Genomic DNA, 21,499 nt, shown 5'->3' with positions numbered 1-21,499 from the left:
AGTTTTGTAGGTTGGAATGTATGTTTTTGCCGCGGTAAGTAAGCAGTGAGGAGTTGATGGGGTGGGGGGGTGGGAGCTGCAGGAGAAAAGAACAGAACGCAGCAAAGAGCAGAATGAAGGTAGTAAGCCATCATTAATTGCCCTCCCCCTGAAGTTTTACAAAAGTGCATATTGTGGTTATATTGTAATTCTACATTGACAATTGCAGTATAAGTGCAGAAAGAGTTTTAAGCTTCCCCACTCATTGTCGGGAAAGCCCATTCAGGATCCTGCATGTAGGAAATCCCAGAAGCGGTGTTCCCGGTGGTGACCGGGGAAAGTCTTGAACATGTTGAAGTGCTCTTACTATTGTAGTAGAAGCGTATTAAGTGTTTAAACGACTTAAGGCTCAGTCACGGTCAGGAATATGGCTTTTGGAATTTCCTCAGTGCAGGGGAATAGGTGGTCAGGATGGGTGGTCAGGATGGGTGGGAAACAGATGGGCAGATTTAAGGTTTTAGGCAAGAGATACAGGGGGGATGTGAGGAAAAACATTTTTACACAGTGAGTGGTGAGGATCTAGAACTCGCTGCCGACGGAAGTGGTGAAAGCGGACACAATGTTTTCAAGGGGCGACTGGATATACACTTGAGGGAATTAAACTTGCAGGGCTGCAGGGACAGAGCGGGGCAATGGGACTGACTGGATTGCTCTACAGAGAGCCAGCACAGACTCGATGGGCCAAATGGCCTTCTTCTGTGCCATTATGACTCTATGGGGGGAAAATTCAGTTGTTTGCGCCAATTGGGGCGCAAAGCAATTAGTGCCCGGGCACGGCGATGTTTGTGCCGCTCGCGAAATTAACTAGACATTTTGCGGCAACGCTAAACACTTCCGCCACGATCTCCTGCGCCGGCAGATTGTGACGTCATTCGAGTGCGCAACGCCCTGGACCGGATATTGAGTGGCGCCCCCTGCCTTACCGCCTGCCGCTAGCAACGACAGGTTGAGGGGAGCGTTTTGCAGTCAGGAAGGGACTAGGGGAGCGCTATTTAAAGACAACCGCTTCCTGCCTTTTTTTGACGGTGACATTTTTGCACCACGCAGTCTGAGAGAGAGACTTCTGGAGAGATTCAACGCTGTGTGAAGGAGTTTTGAGTACTGAGCAGCACTTTGCAGGTTTATTTTGATTTGCCCTTCCTTGCTTCGCCAGCACTCTGAGGTAGCGCCTCACCCCTCGGCGTTTGCGCCTTAAGACAGGTGTGAAGCGCCTGATTTAGCGCTCCAATCACCTCCAGGGGCGATAAAAGCCAAGTTTGCTGTCGGAGGCGATAATTAGTGCCAGGCGCTGAACTTTGTGCACGGCCGACAACGGTGCCCCAAATGGGGCGATACCGAATATTTCCCCTATGAATCAGGGAGAACAGCTGCAGTGGGCATGGAGAGGGGTAAGGCCACTTCAATGCTCTGGGCAGTAGCAGAGGAGGCAGGAGTCAGCGAGCAGGGAAAGCAGTGCCAGCACTGGGCAACATGCCTCAGGTGGATGGCATTGTAGCATTACACGCCATGAAGACAATGCTGAGAGGACTCAATGAGAGGTATGTATAATAAATTGGTGTTTAAACAGGATAGAAAAGCATTAGAGAGACGAATGACAGAAATATATTACAGAAGATAAGTATGACATTTACAGGAAGTGCATGCTATGCATATGGCTTTTAGGGGGGAAAATTCAGTATCGCCCCGTTTGGGGCGCCATTATCGGCCGTGCGCAAAGTTTAGCGCCTGGCGCTAATTATCGCCTCCGACGGCAAACTTGGCTTTTATCGCCCCTGGAGGTGTTTGGAGCGCTAAATCAGGTGCTTCACACCTGTCTTAAGGTGCAAAGGCCGAGAAGCGAAGCGCTACCTCAGAGCGCTGGCGAAGCTCATGTGATGTCGGTCAGCAATGGAACACAGGCACACTGGCGCCAGCCAGTTCTTAAAGGGGAGTTCTGATGAAAGGTCATCGACCTGAAACGTTAACTCTGTTTCTCTCTTCATAGATGCTGCTTGACCTGCTGAGTTTCTCCAGCATTTTATGTTTTTATTTTAAAGGGGAGGGTTGATTTTTCTCTCCATCCACATCCTGCTCATTGCAGCCTTGAATCTCGGCCTGGAGAGACCTGTACATCAAATCTGCTGGAAAGAACAATGGACCCAGGGAAAGAGCTCAGAGTGTAGTCCCCACAGACTCTTCTAAATCGATACAAGGGCAAATCAAAATGAACCTGCAAAGTGCTGCTCAGTACCCAAAACTCCTTCACACAGCGTTGAATCTCTCCAGAAGTCTCTCTCTCTCTCTCAGAATGCGTGATGCAAAAGTGTCACCAACAAAAAAAGGCAGGAAGCGGTCGCCTTTAAATAGCGCTCCCCCAGTCCCTTTCTGACTGCAAAACGCTCCCCTCAACCTGTCGTTGCTAGCGGCAGGCGGTAAGGCAGGGGGCATCACTCAATATCCGGTCCGGGGTGCTACCAGGGTGTTGCGCACTCAACTGACGTCACAATCTGCCGGTGCAGGAGATTGTAGCGGTAGTGTTTAGCGCCGCCGCAAAATGTCTAGTTAATTTTGCGAGTGGCACAAACATTGCCGCGCCTGGGCGCTAGTTGCTTTGTGCCCCATTAGCGCCCTCTTAAGGCGCTAACAGGAGGCGTAAGCCAACAGAATTTTTCCCCCTTAAAATCTTAGCTAGCTAAATAGATGCACGCTAAATACAACTCCTGATTTAAGCATCTTAAGGTGGCACAGTCAGTGGTAATATAAATTCCTTCATAGCTCAATGAAAGTGCAGATATGGAACAGGCCACCAAGAGGTCCATGTGGCCTTCTAACCCAATGCACAGGAAAATTATTTGTTCTTTTCTATAGCCCTCCCCCTCCCCCCCCCCCCATCTAGAAATTAGAAATCCAAGGAATAGCTTTTGTTACCAGTAGGCTTCTCATCCAAATGCCTGCCATCAGTTACTGCTGCTTCCTACTTCTATTGCCTGTGTCACAATAATCTTGTTCAACAATATCCCTCCCTAGGATGGAAACTTCAATGGCCCAAAGAGAAAACCTCCATGTTTTAATAGGCGCAGACTGCAGTCATTTCCTCCCGTCAGATCTTAAGTTGTTACTTGTACACAAGCTTGGCTCAATTGGCTGCACTGTTGTTTCTAGATCAGTAGTTAGTGGGATCAAGGCCAAAACCAGTACATGAGTTCACAATTTAGATTGACTCTTCTGAGGGAGGGAATACATGGATAGAAGTGCCATTATAAACATAGAAAAATAGGAGCAGGAGTAGGCCATTCGGCCCTTCGAGCCTGCTCCGCCATTCAATATGATCATGGCTGATCCTCTATCTCAATACCATATTCCCGCTCTCTCCCCATACCCCTCGATGCCTTTTGTGTCTAGAAATCTATCTATCTCATTTTAAAATATATTCAGTGACTTGGCCTCCACAGCCTTCTGTGGTAGAGAATTCCACAGGTTCACCACCCTCTGTGTGAAGAAATTTATCCTCATCTCAGTCCTAAATGTCCTACCCCGTATCCTGAGACTGTGACCCCTCATTCTAGACGCCCCCCCCCCCAAGCCAGGGGAAACATCTTCCCTGCATCCAGTCTGTCTAGCCCTGTCAGAATGTTATATGTTTCAATGAGATCCCCTCTCATTCTTCTAAACTCTAGTGAATACAGGCCTAGTCGACTCAATCTCTCCTCATACGACAGTCCTGCCATCCCAGGAATAAGTCTGGTGAACCTTCGCTGCACTCCCTCTATGGCAAGTATAATCTTTCTTAGGTAAGGAGACCAAAACTGCATACAGTACTCCGGGTGTGGTCACACCAAGGCCCTGTATAACTGTAGTAAGACATCCTTGCTCCTGTACTCAAATCCTCTTGCAATGAAGGCCAACATACCTTTGCCTTCCTAACTGCTTGCTGCACCTGCATGTTTGGTTTCAGTGACTGGTGTACAAGGACACCCAGGTCCCTCTGTACATCAACATTTCCCAATCTATCACCATTTAAATAATACTTTGCCTTTCTGTTTTTCCTACAGAAGTGGATAACTTCACATTTATCCACGTTAAACTGCATTTGCCATGTATTTGCCCACTCACTCAACTTGTCTAAATTGCCTTGAAGCCTCTTTGCATCCTCCTCACAATTCACAATCCCACCTAGTTTTGTGTCATCAGCAAACTTCCCTCATCCAAATGATTGATATATATTGTGAATAGCTGGGGCCCAAGCACTGATCCCTGCGGTACCCCACTAGTCACCGCCTGCCACCCCAAAAAAGACCCATTTATTCCTACTCTCTGTTTCCAGTCTGTTAACCAATTTCCAATCCATGCCAGTATATTACCCCCAATCCCATGTGCTTTAATTTTGCACACTAACCTCTTATGTGGGACTTTATCAAAGGCCTTCTGAAAATCCAAATACACCACATTCACTGGTTCTCCCTTATCTTTTCTACCAGTTACATCCTCAAAAAACTCCAGTAGGTTTGTCAAACACGATTTCCCTTTCATAAATCCATGTTGACTTTGTCTAATCCCGTTGATATTTTCTAAGTGTCCTGTTATCACATCCTTTATAATAGACTCTAGCATTTTCCCTACTACAGATGTTAGGCTAACCGATCTGTAGTTCCCTGTTTTCTCTCTCCCTCCTTTTTTAAATAGTGGGGTTACATTTGCCACCCTCCAATCTGCAGGAACTGTTCCATAATCTATAGAATTTTGGAAGATGACAACCAATGCATCCACTATTTCCATGGCTACCTCTTTTAGTACTCTGGGATGCAGATTATCAGGCCCTGGGGATTTATCGGCTTTCAGTCCCATTAATTTCTCCAGCACTATTTTTTTACTAATACTAATTTCCTTTAATTCCTCCTTCTCACTAGACCCTTGGTTTATTAGCATTTCTGGGAAGTTATTTGTGTTGTTGTCCATGAAGACAGAACCAAAGTATTTGTTTAATTGCTCTGCCATTTCCTTGTTCCCCATTATAAATTCTCCCGTTTCTGACTGTAAGGGACTTACATTTGTCTTCACTAATCTTTTTCTTTTTACATACTTGTAGAAGCTTTTATAGTCTGCTTTTATGTTCCTTGCAAGTTTACTCTCATACTCCATTTTTCCCCTCCAAATCAATCTCTTGGTCCTTTTTTGCTGAACTCTAAACTGCTCCCAATTCTGAGGCTTGCTACTTTTTCTGGCAACTTTATACGACTCCTCTTTGGATCTAATACTATCCTTAATTTCTTTTGTTAGCCATGGTTGGGCCGCTTTTCCTTTTGTGTTTTTGCACCAGAAAGGAATGTATAACTGTTGCAATTCATGCGTTCGTTCCTTAAATGGTAGCCATTGCCTATCCACTGTCATGCCTTTTAATAAAGCTCCCCAATCTATCATAGCTAACTCACTCCTCATACTTTCATAGTTTCCCTTGTTTAGATTTAGGACCCTAGTTTCAGATTGGACTTCTTCACTTTCCACCCTAATGAAGAATTCTATCATGTTATGGTCACTCTTCCCTAAAGGACCCCGCACAACAAGGTTATTAATTAACCCATTCCCATTGAATGAGATCCAGCAGATGTTAGAGATATCATGACACTGTTTAAAGAAGAGCAGCAAAAGAGTCCTGCTCAATATTCTTCCCGCAAGCTAAAGCACCAAGAGTATTGTGGGATGTCGCTACTGCAGAATGGCTGCTGCATTTGTCCAAATAATAACACTCAATCCAGTCCAAAATTAATTTATTGTGTAAAATGCTTGTGGATGTGTTTTTCATTCTTCCGTTCTTTGTTTAAAACACCTATCCTCAGATACAGAGCATGACTTCAAGGAATAATTGCCTGTTATTATGATTTAATCCTCTGATCACAAAGGAGTAGGACACCACCAGCCAGGGCTTTCATATTGTTTACAAACATCCAAAATCTACCTTCAACCATAACATATTACCAAAGAAATCAGTCTCAGTTAAATAGTTATAAATGCTATTGCTTTATGTTTTTATGGCTGATAGTTTTTCCATTTCTTTTTATCTTATTGCTAAACGAAATTTTACCTTGTGTAGAAGAAATTTACTTCCGACAACTACCATCCGCCATATTATCAGCATAGAAATAGCTTTATAACATAAACAGCAGTTGCAGACAAAGGGGGGAAATACATTGTGATCAGTTTTGAGAAAATTGTACAAAATGTCTGCAAATTTACTGCTGAAAATCTGTATTTCTGCTCCTCTGACTTTATCCAGCGAGTAGTTAATCCAAACAAACCTAGAAGATCCCAAGTTCAATCTTTGGTCATTCCTGAGTTAGTTGATTTCCACCTGGCCTCAGTACACCGGGGGTTAAGATGGGGAAAAATTGGTCAAGGTTTCTGCTCCAGAACTCTAGTAACTCCCGCTGGAAGTGCACATGTATGAAGACCAGTTAAGGATGGCTGTGATAGTCCATGATCGAATAGCTTGCAGACACGCACTGCCATAGTTCGTGCATGATTTACAACCACTTAGACAAGGTGCCAGAAGGCAACCGGTGTCCATGACGCTATGCCTTGCCAATTGATCAATACTTTCAGCAGGGGAAGAGAGGGCAGAAAAACGGACTCAAAATTATAAAAGGAAATCTGTATTTATCTTCTATAAGAGTGTGCTGAATGTCCTGTGACCTTCCTTATTTGACCCTTAAGGGTCATTGACCCGAGGTCAGCAGTCTGTTACAACAGCACTTTCTCACATCAGATCAGCTCCAAGTCCAGTCTTTGTGATGTCAGTGCACAAAATGACGCAATGCACTTATCACCGGCCGGGGCAAAGATCTGGGAATATTTTGAAGAAGACGCCTTTTTTCCAAAGTCCAAAGCTGGCATCGGTCAATATGGCTGATGTGCAGAAAGAATCGAACTAGCCTCTGCTTGCTGTGGTGTCACACCAGCAGAACAACTAGTAATGCTGCTGTGATCCAGGTTATGTTCAGCGACCTATTGTTGTTCGATGATGAGAACCTGTGGAGCTGTTTAACCACAAACACTGCATTTGTGTGGTTCGTTGGCACGTCGATGTTGCAGATCATCCCTTCACAACAGGAAATGCACTCCTGAAACAAAAACAAAATGCTTCCTGATTAAACGTTTCCACTGAAGTTGCATTCGCCTCCAATTATAGCCTACCAGTGCATACATAAGAGCCATCTGTTCCGAGTGCCGTTCATTTCCAGGATACTTCACTGCTTGCGGCTGCACAGATCTACTGAGAAAATTGTCAGAACCCAACGCATTTTGTTTAAATTGTATCTATTCATAACTGGTCAAAGAGTTGTGCCGCACTTCTGGCAATATTAGATATAGAAAAGCCAGCTGATAAGTTTGGAGAATGTTTTGCAAAGGAGGTGGGGGGGGGGTGTGGTACACAGGGTATAGGCACTGTCCTTTTGCCTTTCAGGCCAGGGTTTAAATCCAGCTGAGGCTAATAGGAAGGAAGTCATCTCTCTACGTTGACTGTAAGAGTCCAACGTGAAGTGAATTTGAGCAGCTTCAAACCGGTTTTTAAATGGGCACTGGGGTACAATAGGACAAAATTGTCTCTAATTTGCCAATCTCAGTCACAGGTACCTCAAGGATGGCTTCACTGGGAAATAGAAAATGCTACAATGGTGCAAAAGGGAGGTTTTAATCTGTGTTAGGGACAAAGTGGAAGGAACTGTATTTTGAAGAAGGGTCAAACCCGAAACGTCAACTCAAATTTCTCTCCACGGATGTTGCCTGACCTGCTGAGTTTTTCCAGCATTTTCTGTTGTTATTTTGTATTTTACATCAAACTGTGCTTGATGTTGGTAATGGGTTCCCAAAATGGAAATCGTTCCATTTCCAGGCACAAACATCCTTGGATAAAGAGAAAAAAAAATCACCATTCTCTGAATGGCCTCCTTCTGTGCCGTAAATTTCTATGACTCGATATAGGGGCAAATTTTCCTCTCTAATTTTAGTGATAAAGTAGGTGTGAGCATAAAGCAGTGTCCCCTGCTTTATATTTACTTCTACTTTTTGTGCTAAAATTAGCAAACAGAGACAAATATAGCCCAACATTGCATTGTCTGTGTGACATCTCTCGGAAAAAAACTATCCACTTGGTCCCATAACATCAATCATATTGGATCACCGTTAGGATTTGTTACAGTTAAGTATGCTTGAAAGGGATGAGATTAGGAACATATCCCACATGTAAGTATCTATCATACAGGTGGATAAACTATAGACAACCAAAGGTTTAAAACTGAGCCTATCAAGGACACCAACAGCTGTTTTGCACCATTTCAAAAGTATTGCTATTTCTGTCCAGACAAAGATGAAATTTATTTGTAATTTCATTTACTCATTGTATAACCAGGGAGCGCTGGCAGAACTGCCCACTAGTTAATACATGGGCACCTTTGGTTATATACTTGATAGAATCCTACAGCACAGAAGGAGGCCATTCGGTCCATCATGCCTGTGCCAGTACTTACCGTATGACCAAACTTCCTGATGTGATGGCAGCCAACAGAATGACATTCCTCCTTTGAAACACACCTCTTTGAGACCGATTCACTCCCGCCATGGCTTGTAAATCTGTGGACCGTAAGGCAATACTCTGTATCTGAGCCATAAAAAGACAAAAAAATGAAGATTTAGGACTATTTTGCCATTTACAAACCACTCTGGAGCCATAAAAACAAGTCATCCAAAGTTTCTCAGGAATTCTGTTTTTCTCTATATAGAAATAAACATTACCCTGCCCATAAAAAAAACCATTTAGTTGCTCATAAAGTGTAAATTCCTAACGTTGGTCCTTTTAGGCAAATAAAGAACAGCTTATTGCACAAATGGAATGACAATTACTACCCTACTAATACCTAGTTAAAGCTATAACAATGTCTCCAGGTCACATACCTTTACTCCTTGGTCATGACATTTTCTGCATATTTCTCCATTAGGCCTTTATCGTGCAAAAGTGCTCACTACCTTTTGACAACTTTTCATACTAGTTTATTCTCAGATATAAACCCATAGAGTAGGTCCCATTATTAGGTATTCCCTTTACTGAGTTTCCGCAGGTGATCCAGATATAATGAAGCTTCTGTCAGGATCAATCTGAAGTATGAGCATTCTATGTTGCTTCATACATCATATGCAATTAAGTTATCACTGAAAGTATGCACTAAATGATTCATTTTCTCTCCTTTTTCTGCAAATTTTCTTCCCTTCTCTCTCAATGTCATTTATTACTTGCTAAGGTATGCTTTTGCAGGCACTAATTACCCTCCAGTTCTTCTCCATTTTTTATGAGCCTTGGCAGGGAGTGTCGGAAGGCTGTTTGACTCGAAGGTTTCGGGTTGAACCTGAGCCCACCTTCACCTGAAGTTTCCACATGCGTAGGGGTCTCTTGGCTGGTTTCCCCTTTGCCAAGGGGCACTGAGGCCATTTCTATCATCGAATCTTACAGCACAGAAGGAGGTCATTCGGCCCATCGTGTCTGTGCCAGCTCTTTTGAAGGAACTATCCAATTAGTCCCACTCCCTCCGCTCATTCCCCATAAAACTGCCTTGGTGGGATTTGACCTCTCACTCACTGGATTAGTAGTCGAACACCCCTTCTGGCATCCCAGCTGAGTTTAGCTAACTCAGCACAAACCAGGGGTTAAGCCTGGGATCTTCCTGATCCATATGACTCAGCTATGAGGCTTAGCTTTGTTAAACTCACTCCAGTAGATTATTCTTTATCATTTACAAAGCCAGCTTGTCATGGCAGCCAATTGCCTGGAAATACTGCTCCACAGACAATGGGTTAATAAAGATTTAAAGAATTAATGAAAAATCAGTCCAGATGTGATGAGAAGAAAAATATATACAGATGTGGAAGTTGCTGTAATGCTAAACAGGCAGTGATTCTTGGCTAATTTAGAACTATCCCTTCTCCTGGCATCATTTTAGACATTTCCCCCCTGAAGAAACCCTTCAGAATAACACGTATGGGTAGCCACTTGGGTGTTTTAACCAATTTTCATGTAAAGTTTCTGTTAATGTGCTGTCAAACATTGAAACCTTTATTTTCAACACTTTGCTTTCTTGGACAGATTTGTGTGCACCTTTGGAAGTGGCTTAATGAGTTGCAGTGAATGGTGAGACATAACGGTACCCCCCGCAATGGTCATGATTGTGAAAGGAATGGCTTGGCCATTGTAGGGATGCTTTATGGTGTTGGTGTGGGGTGGTGGCACCCTGGCGCATCATGTGGCAGCCGGGGTGTACAGCATCAAGTGAAGTAAATCTGGCCATGGTGAGGCCATCTCTGGCCTCCAGGGCAGCAATGTGCTCGGGTGCTGATGCCCTCTGTCCTGTGCAGCATCAGATGATTTTGGAGAAGGTTGGTGCTGCTGTTATGCCTGGTGCTGCTGGTGTTGGGGCTCATCGTGGTCCGATTCTGAGGTCCAAGGTGAGACAATACAAAAGGCACCTATGTTGATGGAATAGATGGCAGGTGAAGTAGAGATGACAGAAGCATTCTGTCAATGGTGAGAGAGTTCTTCCAATGAGGTGATACTGGATGAAAAGTGGAAAGTCTGCAGAATCTGTGCTGGAAATGGACTGAGAAACAGCTTGTGGCTGATGAAAGTGATAATCTGCCAGGTGGGAGCTTTTACTGTACATATGAAGCTGTCAAGTAATCAGCTGGAACAATGGCCACTGAACTCCCGCCTCAGGTTGACAGCCGTGGTCCCTGAACAGCGTGGTTCCCATGGCCATGAAGTTAAAGTGATAAAAGCTTGTTAATGATCTGTCAACTAGATGTTAATGAGTTTAATTGGGTCACCCGCCGCTGCCTGTCGGGTCTGCTCAGCGCTGACAGACCTGACATTGGGCAAGGCGAGTTGCGGCAGGTTGATAGTAGGGTACCGACCCGCTGTCAAAAAAAATCCACTTTCCCACCCGACCAGCCACCGATCCTGCCTGCTGACCCCTGGAAAATTCCGGCCTATATTTCTAATTGACGGTGAACAAATTCTGATTGGTGCAATATTTACCATTTTGCTTGAAAATAATTATTAAAAATATATGAAGTATTTAATGTGCAAATTAGTGCAGCTTTAATCTGGCTGCACCTTTGGTGTCCCTGACAGGAACAATTGAATCGGCTTGGAATAAAAGTATCATCCAATATGCACTGGTACACTCCTCCCATCCCCAACAACAGCACAGGCCACCATCACATGACAACTGAGCCTTGTACTACACAGTCTTTTTTAAATTTAGTCACAGGATGTGGGTGTTGTTGACAAAGCCAGCATTTATTGCCCATCCCCAATTGCCCTTGAGAAGGTGGTGGTGAGCCACCTTCTTGAAACAACTGAGTGGCTTGCCAGGCCATTTCAGAGGAAAGTTAAGAGTCAACCACATTGCTGTGGGTCTGGAGTCACAAATAGGCCAGACCGGGTAAGGACAGCAGATTTCCTCTTCTCTAAAGGACATTAGTGAATCAGATGGATTTTTACAACAATCTGGTAGTTTTATTCCAGATATATTTAATTAACTGAATTTAAATTTCCCAGATGCTGTGGTGGGATTATGATCTACATGTCCCCAGATCATTAGTCCAGATCTCTGGATTACTAGTCCAGTGACATAACCACTATGCTACCATACCATGAGGGAGGCCATCTAACTCCTCCTTCCAACACAGGACTAAAGAAAAAGGCAAGACTGCCAAACAATAAATGCTAATAATAAGCAGCCAACCTTTATATTTCAATTTGAGATCATTATTTCTTTCTAAGGCATATCCAAATATTGTAACAATAAATTCAACAGCTGGCTCAATGCAGGCTTTTGTTATCTATAACTTTAAATATTGAGTGAAATAATTTAAGAAGTAAGCATCAGAACTGTACATTACTCTTTGACTTACCGCCCTAAAACATCCTGTTACACTGACTGACCTCTTACAGCCCTTTCTTAATTGTTCAAAGTAAAACAGACAGTCAATGCTATTGAAACGGACTATTTACAAAAAGGCCTTTGGACTATCAATCAGACCAGAAGCAGTAAATCTCCCATAAGAAGCCTGTTGAATTGAGCAACTATATCGCTTTGGCTACAAGATACTCACGCTGAGGGCACCATTTATCTTCAGCCCATCTGTTACACTCATAATTGTCCAAAGCATTGTTGCATGTAAAGCACTTGAAGCTGTTTGGAAATGGCGTTGCTGTGAAAAATAGAGAGAGAAAGTTCAGGAAACTGGGGCCAGCTAATCTTTCAGTAGAACAGACAAGCTAGCTGGAACACTGCAAAGGTGCTGGGATGATCAGTACGGAAAGTATATACTTTTACACGAGCTCTGAATTAACCACACCAGTAGATTTGTATCGCCGACTTGACATCGCCTTTGAAAAAAAAACACTTTCCCCATACTACAGACGAGAGTGAATGGGAAGGGGTGCATTCACACCACAACTGCCACACTGGAGCGATGCAGCTTCCTTCCCACTGCTGTGGCTATAGTGTAAATGCACCCTGAATCCAGAGCCAAGGCCTGGTCCAACAACAAAGCTAAGCGGGGCGACATTCCCAGCAGGAGGCAGTCTCACTTTTCTTTGTGCTTTTGATAGGCAACAATGATTTGACTCCAGAAATGCCCCTTACAGCAGCTGGACGTGTAAACTTACCTGTTGCACCCGAAGGGTTAATGCACCAGTGTCATATTTATTTTCACTGTTGTGAAATAACAGGAATAAGGACCATGAAAGTGAATGGGCTATAATGGATACAGAGTGAACATTCATCAGGGAATTTATCATCAAAACACTCACCAATATCGTGACGATATTGCTCCCAAGGTTCAAGGTTACCGAGATCATGTGTTCCTTCATCACAGCAGGGTTCTCTTAATCCCTCATAAATAACCCCCGATCCAGACATATGGTTTTCCATTCTAATTGATACTGGAGAATTTAATGGTAGTTTCACAGTTCCCTGCACTCATGTTTCAAATCAGTAAAAATGAAAAAAATAATCACTTTGTGAATCCTTTAGAAGTTGCATCGAGTGCTTCAGTAACATTCCGAGTACTACCATTAAATTCTCCAGTATCAATTATAATGGAAAACCATATGTCCGCATCAGGGGTTATTTATAACAGATTAAAGAAAGAAAGACTTGCATTTCTATAGCGCCTTTCACAACCGCCGGATGTCCCAAAGCCCTTTACAGCCAATGAAGTACTTTTTGAAGCATAGTCACTGTTGTAATGTGGGAAACGCAGCAGCCTATTTGCACACAGCAGCAATGTGATAATGATCAGATAATCTGTTTCAGTGATGTTGATCAAGGGATAAATATTGGCCAGGACACCGGGGATAACACCCCTGCTCTTCTTCGAAATAGCATCATAGGATCTTTTACATCCACCTGAGAGAGCAGATGGGGCCTCGGTTTAACGTCTCATCCAAAAGACGACGCCTCCGACAGTGCAGCACTCCCTCAGCACTGCACTGGAGTGTCAACCCACAACCTTCTGACTCAGAGGTTAGCATGCTACCAACTAAGCCACAGATTAAGAGAACCCTGTTGTGATGAAGGAACACATGACCTCGGTAACCTTGAACCTTGAAAGCAATATAGTCATGATATTGGTGAGTGTTTTCTTAATAAGTTCCTCAGGCATGCTCGTAATGAGCTTTGGCCATATCGATATTGATATAGATACACATTGTAGTGTGGAAAGAAATGCTGAGCAGTGAATAAGTAACCTGCTGACTCCAACATACTGTGAATGTAAGAGCCCGGATGCCAGAATGATAACAAGAACCTCCGCTATGTGTGGCCGTTAAATTTACTTACGGGTCATTGGTGGCCTCACGTTATGAAAGTTGACATTTTTGGTAAACGCACAGTCCACTAGGAGGATGAGGAGCTGGAAGAGGACCACTCTAGTAGGATGGCGCGTTATGGGCATAGTCTCTCAGCGTTAGCACCAGCTGCACCTACAAGAACAAGAAAACATTACATTCTAATAGAGGAGTTAATTACTATAAATAATATACTGAGTTCTCCAAGACTTACCAATGTTTCCATGTGTGTCCCCATTTGCTATTTCCTTCTTTCCTTTCTTTCCCTCCCCCAACACGCAGAGTCAAACTTGCAGACACCTCCGTGGACACTGACCATACCATTTCTTAGTGTGCTTCATGTTCTGGCATGGAATCCTACTCCGCTCCCACCTAACACGATGAGCAGGTTAAGTCTGGCAAACCCATCCATTCTTGGAGGCAGATTGTTGAATATCAACCTGGGTCTTCAAGGCAAGAGTCCAGCACTCTTTTATAGCTATCAGACCAGACTGGCTAATATTTCAAATATTGGCATTAAAGCTCACACACATTCTGGGAATGTACAGCATGAGCAAACATTGTCTATCAGAAGTTAGAGGCCTTGCAATGATTACAAAGTAAAATGAGAATTCTCTTCTTTTCCAATATTACAACTTTACTGAACAGTCCGAGTCATTTAACAGAAATCTAAGGGCAGTCAAATATTGGACACAGATATACTAGATGTGGAAAAACTGGACAACTCCTTAAAATGCACAGGTCAAATCCACATACTGTAGTTCAAAAGTAAATGTATTACCTTCAACAGATGTGAATGCTGCTTTAATCGACCAATTAATATCCAGGGTAAGAAGCTGATTCTTAGGTTTGGGGGCCGCGATCAGTTGTGGTTTAACTTAAATCTTGCTCGAGTTAAACTACCAGCAGCATCAGTCATCGGCATGGCATGCTGCATACCACACACACACTACCGCAACAACAATATAGTGCCTTTAACGTAGTAAAACGTCCCAAGGTGCTTGACAGGAGTGTTAAAAAAACAAAATTTGACACCAAGCCACATAAGGAGAAATAGCAGTGATGGGCTTGGGTCCAGAGCAGCAGCCAAAATGCGCACGCGAATGGACACAGGGACAACTCAAGTTATATAAGATAGCAAAATACTGCAGATGCTGGAAATCCAAAATAACAACAGAAAATGCTGGAAAAACTCAGCAGGCCAGGCAACATCCGTGGAGAGAGAAATAGAGTCAACGTTTCGGGTCGAAACCCTTCTACAGAACTGAGAGAAAAGGCAGGAACCTTTGCTCTCAGTTCTGTAGAAGGGTTTCGACCCGAAACGTTGACTCTATGGGGTCGATTTTCCCGAAGCTGTCGGGAAGAAGGCGGGACTACAACTTTCGGGTTTTAGTCCCGCCTACATCAACGTCTGGCCAATCCGTGCAATTTTCCTTTGATTGACCTTGTTGAGCCCGCCCAGCGGCCCAATTAAGGGCCACCCGGCAACAGGTGACGTCACAGACTGCAATTTCATCTGTCAAGAGTTTTTGACAGATGAAATATCAGTGTTTCACAGCTGTTTGAAGCTGTGAAACACTGACAGTCTGAGTTCTGACATGAGTCCTTCTGCACAGACTCAGTTAGAACTCTCAGCAGCACTCAAAGCTGAAGGCTGCCACTTTTCACAGATCGCAGCCATTCAGCTTTAAGTCATAGAGTCATAGAGTTTTACAGCACAGAAAGAGGCCCTTCGGCCCATCGTGTCTGCGCCGCCCATCCATCCCTGTCCTGTCTAATCCCATTTTCCAGCATTTGGTCCATAGCCTTGTATGCAATGGCATTTCAAGTGCTCATCCAAATGCTTCTTGAATGTTGTGAGGGTTCCTGCCTCTACCACCCTTTCAGGCAGTGAGTTCCAGATTCCAACCACCCTCTGGGTGAAAAAGTTCCTCCTCAAATCCCCTCTAAATCTCCTGCCCCTTACCCTGAATCTATGCCCCCTTGTTATTGACCCCCCTACTAAGGGGAAAAGTTCCTCTTTATCTACCCTATCTATGCCCCTCATCATTTTGTACACCTCAATCAGGTCCCCCCTCAGCCTTCTTTGCTCCAAGGAAAACAACCCCAGCCTGTTTAGTCTTTCTTCATAGCTGAGGCGCTCCATCCCAGGTAACACCCTGGTGAATCTTCTCTGCACCCCCTCCAAAGCAATCACATCCTTCCTATAGTGAGGCGACCAGAACTGCACACAGTACTCCAGCTGTGGCCTCACCAGCGTTTTGTACAGCTCCATCATAACCTCCCTGCTCTTATACTCTATGCCTCGGCTAATGAAGGCAAGTATCCCATATGCCTTTTTAACCACCTTATCTACCTGTTCCGCTGCCTTCAGAGATCTATGTACATGTACACCAAGGTCCCTCTGACCCTCTGTACTTCCTAGGGTCCTACCACTCATTGTGTATTCCCTTGCCTTATTTGTCCGTCCAAAATGCATCACCTCGCACTTTTCAGGGTTAAATTCCATTTGCCACTTTTCCACCCATCTGACCAACCCGTTTATATCGTCCTGTAGCCTGAGGCTTTCCTCCTCGCAATTTACCACCCCACCAATTTTCGTGTCATCTGCGAACTTACTGATCATACCTTTTACATTCTCATCCAAATCATTTAAGTGCCGGGTGAGTGTTGGGCTCCCGACGCCTACAGGAAGAAAGGCTGTGAAGGTAAGTACAGGTAAGTAAAAGTTCTTTACACACTTTAGACACACCAAACACACTTACCTTTGCACTCATGCACCCATCACTCACCTAGGGATTAGGCTAAAAACTGCCTGTTAACTACCTGTTAACAGGCGGTTAATTGGCACTAATCCCTTCCCGTCTGGGGTCGGCGGGTCCCAGTGCGGGGCGGGTACCCGCTGCCTCTGAAAGTTGCGTGGAGCGGGGTTTTGGGCGGGATGGTGTCGGCACCCCCGAAATCGGGATTTCCCCCCCCCCCACACGCCTGAAACCCCGCCTGACGGCTCCACGAAAATCGACCCCTATTTCTCTCTCCACAGATGTTGCCTGGCCTGCTGAGTTTTTCCAGCATTTTCTGTTGTTATTTCAAGTTATATAAGCCTGGTTATGTCTCTGCTCCTCCCACTCTCTCTTCTTGGTCCTCCCACTCTCTCTCTCTGTTCCTACAGCTGCTCAGGGTGTTTCAATTTGTTTTTACTGCCATTTGTCTAAGTTTGCGTGTCGTGGTTGCCTTGCCGCGGGGTTGCCACTGAGGGAGGAGGGGTAAATTGGACAGGCATGCACACGCCAGCCTGTAATAAGCAACTTGCATTGTAAATAAGAGTGAGGCTGCAAGATGCTGCCAGCAATTCAGTCACAAATGGTGCATTGTCCTGGCAGCACCTGGAGTTCTATGGCCATGTTGGGGTGGGGGAGAGGAAGAGGAGGCATGATACTCAGCCAAAAAATTTGAATCATTGCCATTGTAATTCTTCTGACCTTCCAAGCATGAACCTAATTGAAGATAAATACGAACGTTGCATAACAACAACTTGTATTTATATAGCGCCTTTAACATAGTAAAACATCCCAAGGCGCTTCACAGGAGTATTGAAAGACAAAACATTTGACACTGAGCCACATAAGGAGAAATTAGGGCAGGTGACCAAAAGCTTGGTCAAAGAGGTGGGTTTTAAGGAGCACCTTGAATGAGGAAAGAGAGGTGCAGAGGCTTAGGCAGGGAATTCCAGAGCTTAGGGCCTAGGCAACAGAAGGCACGGCCACCAATGGTTGAGCGATTATAATCAGGGATGCGCAAGGAGATTACAGAGATAGGGAGGGGTGAGGCCATGGAGAGATTTGAAAACAAGGATGAGAATTTTGAAATCAAGGCGTTGCTTAACTGGGAGCCAATGTAGGTCAGCGAGCACAGGGGTGATGGGTGAACGGGACTTGGTGCGAGCTAGGACATGAGCAGCCAAGTTTTGGATCACCTGTAGTTTACGTAGGGTAGAATGTGGGAGGCCGGCCATGAGTGCATTGGAATAGTCAAGTCTAGAGGTAACAAAGGCATGGAAGAGGGTTTCAGCTGCGGATGAGCTGAGGCAAGGGTGGAGACGGGCGATATTACAGAATCACAGAAACCTCACAGTGCAGATAGAGGCCATTCGGCCCATCGAGCCTGCACCGACACATATCCCACCCGATCCCTGTAACCCCTACACCAACACCAACACATATCCCACCCTATCCCCGTAACCCCACGTATTTAATCCCCCTAACACTAAGGGTCAATTTTATCATAGCCAATCAACCTAACCCGCACATCTTTGGACTCTGGGAGGAAACCGGAGCACCCGGAGGAAACCCACGCAAACACAGGGAGAATCTGCAAACTCCACACAGACAGTCACCCGAGGCCGGATTCGAACCCGGGTCCCTGGCGCTGTGAGGCAACAGTGCTAACCACTATGCCACCGTGCTGCGTGGTTAGTGGAAATAGGCGGTCTTAGTTATGCTGCAGATATGTGGTCGGAAGCTCATTTCAGGGTCAATTATGACACCAAGGTTGCAAACAGTGTGGTTCAGCCTGTGGTTACGGAGAGGGATGGAGTCCGTGGCTAGGGAACAGAATTTGTGGCGGCAACTGAAAACCATGGCTTCGGTCTTCCCAATATTTAATTTGGTTCCAAATCCTTCCTTAGTTATCCACTATTAAAACAGATACAGTTGATTCACAAATATACAGGGAGACCAGCCAGACTCAAAATGCTGCAAAGTACAGACAAAACCGATGTAACCAGGGTGTAGAGTTTCATTGGTGTTACTAGCGCAATTTGCCTGAAATCGGCCAAACCAGCACAAAGGATCGAGGAATTTCAAGCGCAAGTTACATCCAGTGTAAATCCAGTTTCCGTAATCTTTTGCTGCGGTTTAAAAAACATCGCGCTGGAAGCCGGCCCTGCCCACAAAACTGGCCACGCCCACATGGCGAGTGTTGTTCATTTGCAGCCCTTCGAGGAGGCTCTTAAAATTAAGCTTTCTTTAATGTGCAATGGCACTAATAGGCACCTTTTAAAGGTTTTTAAATATTAAAAAATATTTAATTTACTAATAAACTGATTAGTGTACACCAATGAAACTAGTAAATGGTTAGTTTTTTAATGTTATTTTAAAATCAGGTGGTGGATAAACCCATTTTCAGCTGTATTAATCAAACTGCACCAGGTTGCCACTCTTAAATATATCAAGGAATATTTTTTAATGCAAGAAAGGAACATTAGAAATTACATTCTATTATGCTGCCCGATTGCGCTGGTTCATAGAAGAGTTTACATTCATGATTATGCAAATGAGTTCGAGCAGAAACTTAAACACTAACTTCACTTCGGAAAACCAGGGCAATTTTGAGCGCAAATTACGCCTGGATTGCCGATTGCGCCCAAAGCCGAAACGCTACCGCAAGATGTTTTATTGCCTATGCTTTGAGCTCTGTTATTACAAGGATGTGATTTATGCACCCAAGTGTGTTTCCTGTAATATGCTCGAAAATAGGCAATTGGTTTATGATTTATGGGAACATGTGAAAAGTGTTTCTTTCAGTTTACAAATGGACAGATTTTCATTGTATTAGTAATCGGTTAATCCAACCTGTCATTATAACTTTGGTCACAGAACATTTCTCAGCTATAATTACAAGTATACAAAAGGATTACAGGTGATTCATGACAGCATGTGTAAAAAGCAATCTCTATGGGTTTAATGATTGGTCTTTGAGTGCAGCAATAAACAGCATTATCAGATCTGCCTGGTCTGTGCCACTTTATTTCTGTATATATTCTGTGATAATGATTATATACAGGAGTGAGCCTTAATTGATTCCAATTCCTACCACTAACGGCACTCCAAATCAAAGCACAACTTCTATTATTTATTAAATGGGTTCATTGAACAAAGAACCCTCCTGTTCCTTTGTTAGGGCTGTGACATCTTGAAAACATGCCAGTCCAGGGAAGTTATGGCTGTGCATTTCATAACGTCCTCGTGACCTGCCTTCCCACCACCATTTCGCCAATAGTGCGGTACTGCAATAAGCACAATGCACTTCCGACCACCTCAGTCGCTGCATCCGACTAACAGCAATCTAGAAATGAGACTGATGGGATTGAGGAAGTTCCACGCTACATACATTTTATAAAACTTAAAAAGGCACCAGTTGAGGTAATTACTATTAATAGTAACAGTGTTTTTAAAACGTTTTACCATTCCCACCACCACCCCACCCTCGCGCCAGAAACATTGACACTTTCCGCCAACCCTCTGCAAATACTGAAGAGCTCGCAGGAAACCTCCAATTCCAAGCTTCTAAAGAACAGTATCAGCCACCCAATGGAAAACAGTGTTATCATCGCAGGAAACTTTTTATTTATAGTATACCGCAACAAAAGTAACATGCAAGTAACAAATACAAAACATACAGAACTCTGATTATGTAAAAACGTACGACCTGAAAAGCTGGTGGAAGCAGATTCAATAGTAACTTTCAAAAGGGAATTGGATATATTCTTGAAAAGGAGAAATTTGCAGGGCTACGGGGAAAGAGCAGGGGGGAGTGGGACTAATTGGAGAGCTCTTTCAAAGAGCCAGCACAAGCACAATGGACCGAATGGCCTCCTTCTGTGCTATATGATTCCATGATCTCTGGGATTCCGCTCAAACGCAAAATCTGGCATGAACTAGTGCAATCGGGCAGCATTTTAATAATGATTTTTTTTTTTTAATTTTGCTTTAAAAAATATTCCCTGATATATTTAAGAGTAGTAACTTGACAACGTTTGATTCGTACAGCTGAAGAAGGGTTTATCACAAAAAATAAGAATTTTAAATCAGTGTCAATCCATCACCAAAGGGTAACCCGATTTTAAATTACTGAAAATTACTTTAAAAAAAACTATTTTCTAGTTAGATTAGGGTACAGTAGTCAGTTCCTTAGTAAATTTAAAAAAAATTATTTCAAAACGTGCCTACTAGTGTCCTTGAGCCCACAAGAGCCAAAAGAAAATTATTAATTTTTGGAGTCTCCCTCGAAGGCCTGCAAACGAGCGCAATTAGCAGAAACTCCCAATGGTGATTAATTCACCCTGGGGGACGTGGCCAGTTTTGTGGCCGGGGTCTGCTTCTAACGCGATGAGTTTAAAACTAGCGCAAAAGATTGCGGAAACTCAAGTTGCGCCGAACCTAATTTACGGTTAAAGTTCCGCGATCTTTTGCGCCGGTCATGCCAATATCGGGTGAACTGCCACCGGAAAAAACAGCGCAATCGAGCGGAAACCCCAGGCTGTAATCTTTAAACTGGCCACAGTATTCAATTCTGCTGTCAAATTCAGTTCACTCATCGCTGTTTTGACAAATTTAAAGAGAAAAAACTGTCGCACTAAGCCAGCATGGCACTATGCCAGATCAGTAAATATCAGTGTTTTTAACACAGGGGTTGACTGCAGTGTAGACAGAGATTGTGACACAGGAAGGTAAGGTAGTAAAATCACGTAACACATCAAACATCTAAAATGAACAGGAAATAGCTATTTTAAAAAAAATT

The 21,499-nt window shown here is 43.9% G+C and overlaps 1 protein-coding gene across 3 annotated transcripts in view; it reads right to left on the bottom strand.

The window, feature by feature from the left end:
* Positions 1 to 5,766: 5,766 nt before the first annotated feature.
* Positions 5,767 to 21,499, bottom strand: part of lypd6b (LY6/PLAUR domain containing 6B) — a 277,746-nt gene continuing 262,013 nt past the window's right edge. For all 3 annotated transcript variants that reach the window (XM_085986691.1, XM_085986693.1, XM_085986692.1), the window contains exons 3-6: positions 13,911 to 14,053; positions 12,178 to 12,276; positions 8,541 to 8,671; positions 5,767 to 7,133 (exon numbers count right to left, since the gene is read on the bottom strand). In XM_085986691.1, the coding sequence (XP_085842817.1) occupies positions 6,963 to 7,133; positions 8,541 to 8,671; positions 12,178 to 12,276; positions 13,911 to 14,025 (516 nt within the window). In that variant the 5' untranslated portion in view covers positions 14,026 to 14,053 and the 3' untranslated portion in view covers positions 5,767 to 6,962. The remainder of the gene's footprint in view (positions 7,134 to 8,540; positions 8,672 to 12,177; positions 12,277 to 13,910; positions 14,054 to 21,499) is intronic.

The sequence above is a fragment of the Somniosus microcephalus genome, chromosome 4 (genome assembly GCF_052327205.1).
Source record: "Somniosus microcephalus isolate GS21.2 chromosome 4, FLI_Smic_1.0, whole genome shotgun sequence".
Lineage (NCBI taxonomy): Eukaryota > Metazoa > Chordata > Chondrichthyes > Squaliformes > Somniosidae > Somniosus > Somniosus microcephalus.
The sequence above is the reverse complement of the archived record's forward strand: the minus strand, read 5'-3'. Positions and strand labels throughout refer to the sequence as shown.